Here is an 11,890-nt window from a genome sequence, read left to right on the forward strand (position 1 = left end):
CTGAAAAAATCCTGTGTAGATGGAAAGTGTGCTGACTCAGCTGGCTCAGTTTCTGGGCCTCGTGTGGGCCCCCAGCAGCTTAACCACTTCTCTCAAGTCCTTGGTTTCCTCATGGGGGAAATGAGTATGTTGAATTAGATGACCTTTCAGGCATCTCATCATGCTGAATTTTTTTCCACAGCAGGGAACATGCTACTTTACCTTCAGCTTAGGACTTGCTCAGTGTAGGGGGAGTACCAGGAATTTGGGGAATTCCCAGAATACATGGGCACAAAATATATATATATATGTATATATATAAAATATTTGCCACACATTAATCCTTAATCTCTAAAAGGATTTTAAAAGTCATTAAGAAACAATAACCATCTTGCTGGAAAAGTAGGTAAAACCGATGACTTACAAAAGAAAAAATATATGTTGTCAAAAAACAGATGAGCAAATTTTAATCTTCACTAGTTGTAAATGAAATGCAAATGAAAACAAATCAAACTTGCAAATATTATACCCAGTGAGAGTTGATAGAGTGATGAGCTGATAGGCCCATACATAGAATATAAATTGGTTCAATTTTTTATCTCTTCTGTTCCAGCAGTTGCTCTCATATCTATTTATCCTAAAGAAATAATCATGTATTTATATTAAAAATATTCACTCAATGTTATTGTAGTGAAAATGAGGAATTATTGAACTATCCAACAGTAGGCAATTGGTTAAATAAATGATGCTATGTTTATATAATCAAATTTTATGCAGCCATTTTCTATGTCAAGAATCTTGACATAGAACGTTAAATTAAGACCTAAATGTTAAATTAAGAAAAACAAGATGCCAAACCACATATAAAGTATGGTATTCTTAGTTTTGGAAAAAAATGATGCACTGAAAAAAAACCCCAGAAAAATGTACGCTAATATTTTACAGCTTTTGATTCTAGGTAGTAACTGATTTTCGTCGTCTTTGGATTAGTGTTTTTGAAATGTTCTATAAGGTGTATGTACTACTTTTATAATCAGAAAATAGGATATATAGAAATGGTCTGGAAAAAATGAGGAGAGAATTTAGCCAGAATAGGGAGGTCATCTTCAGTCTGTTTGGACCAGCAAGTAAAAGCAGGAAATGCTGTCCACCACCAATGGCTTGAATATGTATGTTGGATGGTGGTGGTGGTTGGTGGTTCTGGGGTTAGGGATGGGGGAAACCCTGAGATGTGATGGTTTTCTTAGTCACAGGTGGCGCTTTACAGCTGGGGAGTATCTTGGACTTGGTGGAGGTCTATCCAGACATCAGGCAGATTTCATATTTTCACAGACAAAGGCTACGTTTATGTCTAAGGGGAAAACACAAAATACTAAGATAGAAAACTCCCAAAGCCCCCTCACCTTTTCAGACAACAAGAACCCCCAGGACAGAGGGTCTTCCCCACTCCCAGAGTTACTTTGACTTCTCATCTGGTTTCGTGTGGGTAATGCATTTTCACTCTTGAGTTTCTTTTCTTTTTAAGGTATTTTCATTATGACATTTGTTCTTTTGCAAAGAGCTAATTCTGCAGAATTCTATCCAGGGAGGGCCAAGGGAAATTAGTGAAGGTAATAATACCAGTTAGAAAGTTGAGTTTGGGTCATCTCAGGGGCCTCCTTTGGTTGGAATATATTCTAGAGATGGCCCTTACTTCCCCAGAATAGATAGTGATGTCTTACTGAGTTGCAGGTAGAGTCTGTATTGAAGTGCAAGATTTTCTTCCCTGACTTGTCTGGGAATCCTTACCCAGGACTGTGGCTTTCCTCTTCCATATACCTCCACCAGGAGGCAGGCTCTAGGCCTCTAGGCTGCCATCCTTTTGCCACTTCCATGCACATGCCTTCAAATACTTGAAAAAGTCACTGTAGCGTAAAGTATACTTTTCTTTTTTGGTGATGCTTTTCTCCATTTTCTCTATAACCAGAGAGTAAGAATAAAACTACAGCTTGGGACCCGGTGCAGTGGCTCACACCTGTAATTCCAGCACTTTGGGAGGCCAAGGAGGGTGGATCACCTGAGGTCAGGAGTTTGAGACCAGCCTGACCAACATGGAGCAGAGCCCCGTCTCTACTAAAAATACAAAATTAGCTGGTGTGGTGGCACATGCTTGTAGTCCCAGCTACTTGGAAGGCTGAGGCAAGAGAATCGCTTGAACCTGGGAGGTGGAGGTTGCAGTGAGTTGAGACCTTGCCATTGCACTCCAGCCTGGGCAACAAGAGTGAAACTCCATCTCAAAAAAAAAAAAATAAAATGTAAAAACCATTCTCAACTTATGGCCCATACAAAAACAGGTGACGGGCTGGGTTCAGCCATGGATGAACCATAGTTTGACAACCTTTAATTTATAGCATCGTGACATTATAGAATGATTAGATAGGCATGATTTGCCTTTTTGCTCTCTTTTTCCTAGAATAGTTCAGCTCAGGCCCCAAAAATGGATACTCAACTGAGAAAACACGAGTCCTTTGGTAAACAAGATCCACATTCCCTAAAAGAAGTTCAGAGACCACGTGTCCTTCCCTGAGTGTACCTCTTGGGGTTGCACCCTCAACTCCAAGCAGTTTTTCAGGGTATTCCAATTATTTTGAGAAAAGTAGTAGGAAATGCATTTCCCCATCACTTTAGTTTTGAGATGAGGTTCTAAGGGTGCTTTGGGCAGTTGTCTAGCTGGCTAGTCTTGTATTTAACTCTGAAATTGAACCGGGCTAAGAACTCTAGACCTCAGGCAATGATTCCTTGATCGTGCTCCTGGAGTGGAAGAGACCAGTCACAGCAGAGTTGCTGGACCAGAGGAGGGGAAGGGGACCACGGTCCCGGCGTGGTTGGGAGTCAGAGGGCAGGACACATGGCTCAGAGAGGTTTCAGAGTTTAATATGTTGAACTAATAAAAGGCTTCAGGACTTGGCAATGTTTTGTTTGAATTCAACTATAAAGGGGTTTAATATGCTTCAGGCTTAGGAATATAAGTACTGCTTAACATTTTTTATTCTGGTGAACTTATGTCAAAAGTTGCAAACCAGCATCTTTTTTTTTTTTTCTTTTAATAGAAACAGGGTCTTGCTATGTTGCCCAGGCTGGCATTGAATTCCTGGCCTCAAGTGATCCTTCTACATCAGCCTCCCAAAGCACTGGGATTACAAGCGTGAGACACTGTGCCTGGCCAAGCAAACCAGCATCTTGCAAACAAACTTTCAGAACAAAATCTGTTTCAAACAGAGATGATCTACGTATGAAAATACACTGACTTAAAAATGATTTCTTTTTGTGATTTTGAGAGAAAATTTAGTGATTATTTGTAGCAATTAGCAACACAGTAGGGGGAATTATTAAGATAGGATTCAGATTAGTGAAATAAACTCTTGCAAGTAAAACTTATAAAATACCACTTCAGAAGATGTTCACTGCAAAGGTGGTAACCTTATTTTTAAAAATGTTTTTTATTGAAGTTTTATCTAAGTGAACACCTCATGGATATATAGCTTGGTGGATTTTCACAAACTGCACACACTTGTGAAACCAGCATCCAGATCAGGAAGCAACAGATGTCCTTTAAAACATCAAGCACTGAGCCAGGCGTGGTGGCTCACACCTGTAATCTGAGGACTTTGGGAGGCCGAGGTGGGCGAGTCACCTGAGGTCAGGAGTTTGAGACCAGCCTGACCAACATGGTGAAACCCTGTCTCTACTAAAAATACAAAATTAGACGGGCTTGGTGGCATGCACCTTGTAATCTCAGCTACTCAGGTGGCTGAGGCAGGAGAATCGCTTGAATCCGGGAGGTGAAGTTGCAGTGAGCTGAGATCATGCCATTGCATTCCAGCCTGGGCAAAAAGAGTGAAACTTTGTCTCAAAAAAAAAAGAAAAAAAAAATCAAGAACTGGTTTATTTGTAGGAAGAGAATAGGAGTGGAGACCTAATCTGAAGAGCTGGCTACAACCTGGAGCAGTGGCTCACGCCCGTAATCCCAGCACTTTGGGAGGCCGAGGTGGGTGGATCACCTGAGGTCAGGCGTTTGAGACCAGCCTGGCCAACATGGCGAAACCCCTTCTCTACTACAAATACAAAAAACTAGCTGCGCGTGGTGATGGATGCCTGTAATCTCAGCTACTCAGGAGACTGAGGCAGGAGAATCACTTGAACCCAGGAGGCGGAGGCGGCAGTAAGCCAATATCATGCCACTGCATACAAGCCTGGGGGACACAGCAAGACTCCGTAAAGGAACAAAGCACTCAGCCCCACTTCCCAGTTGGGGAGCCTCCCCCATGGGCTCACCCATCCTGAGAAAGGCTGCCTTTTGCTGTGATGTCCCTGCTAGGCTAGGAAGGCGCTATTGAAGGTGCTGGCTAGAGATTGCTAGAGGTTGCTGAGGAGCGTGGCCATTTAATTGTGTTAGATTCATGGTGGAATCAATTTCCTTAATGAATGAATCGGCTGCTACCAGCACAGGTCCTTTGTCCAAAGCTCCTCGAGGAGGATGACATTTAGATATATTGTCTGTAATTGATAGGCCATCCCCAACTGGTGATGGACTCATATTTTTTAAAAAAGACAGCTGAGGATTCCATCAGCATTTTGAAGTGAGCTACCTCCACCAAAGCCCAGCTAACTTCAAACCTGCAATAATAACAATCAGTTAATAATAGTCATAATTTCACTTTAGCTCTATATTATGCTGTATTGTTATAAAAAGACTTTCTCGCAAAACCAACAAGAGAGCATTTCCAAACATACAAAGTATTGTAAAAGTACAAACCGAAATGATTTCTGTATGGTTACCATTTCCACCTGATCCTTATGAGCTCCCAGTGAAGAAGGCAGGGCAGATCTCATTCCATTTTACGACTGAGAAGACGAGCCATTTCGGCGGAGTGGTAGTTCTGTGTCAAATGTGCACAGAGGTATTGTGGGAACACAGCAGGGGGCATCTGATCTGGCAGGGGCTGGGGAGTGCTGGTGCTCAAGGGAGGCTTTCCGGAAGGCGTGTGAGTTGGGGGCTGAGTGAAGACCTGGTCTTTCCAGCCAGTAGGATGGCACGGAGCGAGCCTGCGGAGGGCGTCAGGTGGAGAATGGGTGTCTGTTAGCACGGCCGTTAGAACTGAGTCCAAAAGGAAACCAGGATTTCCTACTGGACAGCCCTCAGTTCTCCGGAGGAGGAAATGGGTTAGGATGTCTCTTCCCCTAATCCCTCACTTGTGTGTATCTTGGTCTCTTTGCCAGAGTGGGCAGAAAGGCCCAACCCTGTTGCTTTTGCAACAGGAAGCCTCCCTTCCCTTCTCTGTGTCTGTGCGTGTGAACCCTGGAGGCCTGCTGAGGGACCCTTTTCTGTGAAAATGGTAGAAAGAGAAAAAGGGCAAGAGCATCACATTATGGAGACCCCGCAGGCTCTGGAGGTGAAGGCTCATTGATTCTGTCTGATTCAAGGCCTGAGAAGAACGGCCTGGAGGGCCACTCAGTGTCGTCACCCATGACGCTGTTGTAACTCTTCCGTACGAAGAGACGTACTTGGGCCACTCTTGCCAGTTAGCCACTTGGGAAATACCGTGGAAGACTCACTTTTTTCACCCAGAAGCCCTTCTAGGGAGAATTTCTTTTGGAGAAATTCGCTGAAATCAAGCCCATCAGACTCACATGCTGATGATGTAACTCGAGGCGGCTCACTCCTGGACACACGTGACCCATTCTGAAGATTATCTGTCATGTCCATATAGGGTATGGCTCTGCCTCGGACCGCAGCTCCTCTCCTACTTCCCCTCCTCCCCCAGCTCCATATTTAGGCATCTTCCAAGGCTCCTCCTGTCCTCAAGGCTTATCATCCATCTTTACTGCCGCACAGTAATGCAATGGTTTATGTTTTGTATTCACTGCAGCAGGTACTTTGGCTTCAGTTTTAATAAAACTATCAAGAACTGCTTTACAGTTTATGAAACTGAGGCCCTGAAAGCTGACTTGATGAACCACTTGGGGTCAGAACTGGCTGGCACTGAGGGTCACTTGATTGAACAGAGATGCTTTCACCTTTCTGACTCGCTGGGTGGCAAAGCTTAGACAGGAGTCTCTTTCTTTCTCTCTCTTTTTGTAGCTATGTCTGGGTGTGTTTCACCCTTTGTTGGAGAAAGCTCTTTTGTGCTACTTTAAATTCCCTACTTAGCGTTAATAACTGTTTATCATTATATTTAGTAATTGTTATTTCAGAATATTATTAATAGGGACTACTTACTGAGTGTTCACTATGTACATACAGTATGTTTATATTATGCACCTGCTAAGAATTTTGCACTCTAGGCCAGGCACAGTGGCTCATGCCTGTAATCCCAGCACTTTGGGAGGCTGAGACAGGCAGATCACTTGAGCCCAGGAGTTTGAGAGCAGCCTGGCCAGCATGGTGAAACCCCATCTCCACTAAAAATACAAAAATTAGCCAGGCACGGTAGTGGGCGCCTGTAATCACAGCTACTCAGGAGGTTGAGGCAGCAGAATCACTTGAACCCGGGAGGCGGAGGTTGCAGTGAGCCGAGATCACACCACTGCATGCCAGCCTGAGCGACAGAGCGAGACTCAGGTCTCCAAAAAAAAAAAAAAAAAAGAATTTTGCACTCTAAGCACACTTAAATACTCTCAACAACCTGTGGTGCAGATATAATATTGTTACACTGATTTTACAGAGGAGGAAACTGAGGCTTAAGGAGGTTAGAAAATCTTCCAAGTTCGTCACATAGGTAGTCGGTTGGGCAGCTCGGATTCAATGCCAGGTTTACCTGACTTTAAAGCCCATGACCTTAACAATTATGCCTTATTAATTTCCTTTTGCAGATATCCACTCAGGAAATTTGGCTTTAGCTCAGTCAGTTTATTGGAGAGTTTATTTAAATAACCGAAAGGACTGGGTGTGGTGACTCATGCCTATAATTCCAACACTTTGGGAGGCTGAGGCAAGAGTATCACTTGAGCCCAGGAGTTCAGGACCAGCCTCAGCAACATAGTGAGACCTTGTCTCTATACAAACTAAACAAATGTAGCCGATCACAGTGGTGAGTGCTCGTAGTCCTAGCTACTTGGGAGGCTGAGCTGGGAAGATCACTTGAGCCTGGGAGGTGGAGGCTGCAGTGAGCCACCATCGTACTCTGTCTCCAGCATGGGAGATAAAGCAAGACTGTCTCAAAAAATAAATAAAGGTGGCCAGTGGTTGGGTGTGGTGACTCATGCCTGTAATCCCAGCACTTTGGGAGGCCTAGGCGGGTGGATCATTTGAGGTCAGGAGTTCAAGACCAACCTTGGCAACGTGGTAAAACCCTATCTGTACTAAAAATACAAAAATTAGCTGGGTGTGATGGTGCATGCCTGTAGTCCCAACTACTCAGGAGACTGAGGCATAAGAATTGCTTGAACCTGAGAGGCGGAGGTTGCAGTGAACTGAGATCGAGCCACTGCAGTCTAGCCTGGGCAACAGAGCAAAACTCCATTTCAAAAAAATAAAATTAAGATAAATAAATAAATAAATGCCCGAAGCGTGTACATTTTTCTTAATTCTGGCCCTGCTACACTGGGGTCAAATAAAACTTAAGGCCAAAAAATAAATAAATAAATAAATAAAATATGGAGGAAATAGGCAAAAAAAAAAATAATAATAATAATAATAAATAATAGCACAATATTTGATATTTAAATGCTCGTTTAAATTCTCAAAAATGAAATATTAAAACACACAATGCAATAATTGCGCTCCAAAAAAAACCCAAAAAACTTAAGGCCAGGCGTGGTGGCTCATGCCTGTAATCCCAGCACTTTGGGAGGCTGAGGTGGGAGGATCACTTAACTCCGGAGTTTGAGACCAGCCTGAGCAATATAATGAGACCCCCAACTGCATTTATAAAAAATAAGATAATTAAATTAAATTTAAAAAATGTAAAAGTATCTTAAGAGTTCTTGGCTCTGGACTAAGTCACAAATGCATGTATTTAAGTTGCCACTTGGTCTAAGGATCTAATGTCTAACTAAAGCCTATGGAGCCCTCAAGGAGTCCTTCCTTAAAGGTCTAGTCTCAAATGGGGTCCATGACCCTGGTGTGTGACAGTAACCTGGTGTCAGTCTGGAGAAAGAGTCCAGGTAAACATTTGGCAAAGTGGTCCCTCCACTATGGACATTCAGTATTTGGTGTTTCAGATAGTAGTGAAATGGATAACTTGATGGCTTCCTGTAATTCCCAGATGCCAGGCTTTGTGCTAAATCAGACTCTTCACATTCTGAATCCTTACAATGATCACATGAAGAAAGTCCTTTTCTTATTTTCATTTCTATGAGAAAATCAAGGTTCAGAGAGGTTAAGTAATTTGGCCAAGGTCACCTGGCTTACATGTGAATTTTTAAGTAAAAAATATTTAAAATATATTTTAATGAATATATTCACGTATTCATTAAAAACATGAATATGTGAATATCATGTGAATTATTTATTTGGCTAACTCATTTGCAAAGGCTGTTAGGTATAATTAAACAACAGAGACCGTGGGTTAACAAGGATAAAAATGTCTTGGCTGCCGGGCGTGGTGACTCACGCCTGTAATCCCAACACTTTGGGAGGCTGAGACAGGAGGATCTTTGAGGCCAGGAGTTCATGACCAGCCTGGGCAACATAGTGAGACTGTATCTCTACAAAGAAAGCAAGAAATTAGCCAGGTGTGGTGGCACACACATGTAGTCCCAGCTACTCGGGAGGCTGAGGTGAGAGGATCACCTGAGCCCAGGAGGTCCAGGCTGCAGTGAGCCGTGATGACACCACTGCACTCCAGCCTGGGCGACAGAGTGAGATCCTGTCTCCGAAAAAAGAAAAAGAAAAAGAAAAAAAAATGTTTTGGAAAGGAATGCCAGGATTTAGAGAAGTTACTTAAAAATTATGTCTTAAATCAGACTTGTAGTTTGCTTTGTATTGCCTTGCATAACACATGTCAGGAAGATCGCCAAGGAGGGGAGTTTATAAGCCCAGATCGCAGTAATAACTTTTACTCTGAATTTTGGTCTGAAAGACTTTTCCTTCGTCTGGAGCTGGGTTGGCTTTGTGATATCGTGCTGCAGCAGACCCGACAGTGTCTCCAAGGCAGAGCTCATTGCCTGGAGTTTTCCCACTGCACTGAACGAGAATTTATTTGGCCTTTCACGAAATTCAGATTGTTCCATTTATGCAGTCCTGTTTAAGTGACAGGCACTGAATATGGTTGCTTTCAGGCAAGTTATTTTGTTTGACTAGGGGCCTAGTGGAGTTCGGGATACACAGATGGCCATCCAAAAATGTTAAAAGAAAGAAATAACTTGATCCTCACAGCATCTCTGAGAAGTGGTTCCTAAATTTATCACAATCTTGCAGATGTGTAAGCTGAGGCGTGGAGTTCAAGCAGTGTGCTCAAAGCCATGTGTAGGTGACAGTGCCTGATTTCAGATGCAGATAACTCTAAGGCCAGTCTGCTGCATCTCTTACCAGTTTTTGGAAAAACCTCAAGGGAAAAACCACAGCAAATTTTTCGAGTTCTAGTAATTTCTTTTCCCCTATTACAACACGTATTCCCATAAACCAAGGACTGTGTGATTAGTCAATAAACAAAAAGAAATGCATAAAGTATCTGTCACTCATAACATTCTCGTTTCTTGCAGTTTCCAAGGTGGCTAGATCCATCAGAAGCTGAAGCCGTGGAGAACGCTCTCAGGGGCCTTTGCCACTTCTTGGAGTAGAAGCCGACAGAGACCTGTTTGGAAACGTCTCCTTCACACACCAGGTTGCTACCGAGGTCTTTTTCATGTTGCAATCAGAGCAGTTGCTTGTGTTTTTTAGCACTTGAATGATTTTAGAGATAAAGTCAGCTTCTGCTTCTTGACCGGGAGGCGTTGTGTGTGTGTGTGTGTGAGCGCGCGTGTGTTGGGCGAAGACAGATCTAAGCGCTCCCTGAGAGGGGAAGAGTAGATTGCACAAGTGGGGTTGGTTGGCTATACAGAAATTGCCCCACATTTAATCTGTTTGCCAATGAGGAAGCCCCTTATCTTCAAAAAAGGCAAGAAAGAAAGACTTCATTTTCCCCCTTCTCTTTATGTTCCAGTTGAAGACTAGGCTTTGGAGGTTTTCAAAGTAGACGGTGCTTGGATGGGCGGCAAGAAGTAACATTCTGCAAATCGCCGGCAGAGGTCCTGAGGACACAGACCTACCTGGCTTGCCTTCCCCTTGCTGAATGGCGTGTGCTGCAGCCGCCCACTGAGGGCTCTTTTCCCTGGGATTCTGGACTTGCGAGTAGGACAGCAGGCTGGGAAGATGCTGAGTTCCATCAAGTGCGTGTTGGTGGGTGACTCTGCTGTGGGGAAAACCTCTCTGTTGGTGCGCTTCACCTCTGAGACCTTCCCGGAGGCCTACAAGCCCACAGTGTACGAGAACACGGGGGTGGATGTCTTCATGGATGGCATCCAGATCAGCCTGGGCCTCTGGGACACAGCTGGCAATGATGCCTTCAGAAGCATCCGGCCCCTGTCCTACCAGCAGGCAGACGTGGTGCTGATGTGCTACTCTGTGGCCAACCATAACTCATTCCTGAACTTGAAGAACAAGTGGATTGGTGAAATCAGGAGCAACTTGCCCTGTACCCCTGTGCTGGTGGTGGCCACCCAGACTGACCAGCGGGAGATGGGGCCCCACAGGGCCTCCTGCATCAATGCCATGGAAGGGAAGAAACTGGCCCAGGATGTCAGAGCCAAGGGTTACCTGGAGTGCTCAGCCCTTAGCAACCGGGGGGTACAGCAGGTGTTTGAGTGCGCAGTCCGAACTGCCGTCAACCAGGCCAGGAGACGAAACAGAAGGAGACTCTTCTCCATCAATGAGTGCAAGATCTTCTAAACCCCAAGAGACTTCACACAACACTTACGTATGCGCCCCAAAGACTAATGGGGAGAGGGAGGGCCGGGAAGCCAGGAAAGCTTGGTGTTTTCTCTGGGTACTCCCCAAGCAGTGTCTCCTTTCGGATACAGTTATTGATGAGGCTTGGCCACTGGATGTTTTCACTAACTACACTCTACAAGTGAACTCCTTGCCCAGGCCGGTCAGAAAATCCCTTGGGGAACTGTAATGACTCTTCCATTTTTGATTAAAATAGTGAAATAGTCTCCACAATTTTGGACATGAAGTGAGTTTTTCAAAGAATTCCGTATTTAAAGACACATTTTATTTAATAACAAAATGGATTGCTTTTGTATATATTTAGTTTTCACACTTGGAAAATCTTTTGCTACATCCTCGAAAACATAAACTCCTGTGTGAGTGAAATACCTGTATGGAGCTCTGCCATATGTTTGTAGTGTTATTATTTTCACCTCAAGTAGAAAGTCTGTTGAAACCACTTGGCTGCTGGATTTAAATGGGTAATCAAATTTAAAAATGACCATAAATGAATCTTTGCAATTTATTTTCTACCTACCTGTTATTCAGAGTTGGATATAAAATACAGTTCCATAGGATATCCTAATACTGCCTAATGATTTTAAAGTTATCACTGTATTTTTCTGAAATGATAAAACGTCATTCATTTATTTACAATATTGTCTTTCACTCAACTCCAGTTATGCACTAAATATTCTCCTCTCATTCACCATGACTGATTGAAACACCATCTTTCAGGTAGAGAATCAGACTGCTCCAAGCAATAGCAACAGAACTTGAAACAGAAGCGAGAGAGTGTCACTTTCACCTCTGGTAGGGTGGTTCCCAGGTGATTGCAGGCCCTGTGAAAGACAGTGGGCTCAAAGTTCTGTTAACTTGACAAATTTCCTATACATTTGTCTAAACTGAGCTGTTGTGGCAACATAATTTATGAATTGTAGGATCTAATTAGGATTATTGGGA

The 11,890-nt window shown here is 43.5% G+C and overlaps 1 protein-coding gene across 10 annotated transcripts in view; it reads left to right on the forward strand.

Moving 5' to 3' along the window:
- The window catches only part of RHOH (ras homolog family member H), a 68,624-nt gene extending 57,111 nt beyond the window's left edge, over nt 1–11,513 (forward strand). For 9 of the 10 annotated variants that reach the window (XM_011983578.1, XM_011983570.1, XM_011983575.1 and 6 more), the window contains 2 exons: nt 9,664–9,785; nt 10,104–11,513. In XM_011983578.1, the coding sequence (XP_011838968.1) occupies nt 10,313–10,888 (576 nt within the window). In that variant the 5' untranslated portion in view covers nt 9,664–9,785; nt 10,104–10,312 and the 3' untranslated portion in view covers nt 10,889–11,513. Of the gene's footprint in view, nt 1–9,663; nt 9,798–10,103 lie in introns of all 10 variants that reach the window. The other variant, XM_011983572.1, reaches the window with a different exon arrangement.
- Nucleotides 11,514–11,890: the final 377 nt, after the last annotated feature.

The sequence above is a fragment of the Mandrillus leucophaeus genome, unplaced genomic scaffold (assembly GCF_000951045.1).
Source record: "Mandrillus leucophaeus isolate KB7577 unplaced genomic scaffold, Mleu.le_1.0 Scaffold251, whole genome shotgun sequence".
NCBI classification, from domain to species: domain Eukaryota; kingdom Metazoa; phylum Chordata; class Mammalia; order Primates; family Cercopithecidae; genus Mandrillus; species Mandrillus leucophaeus.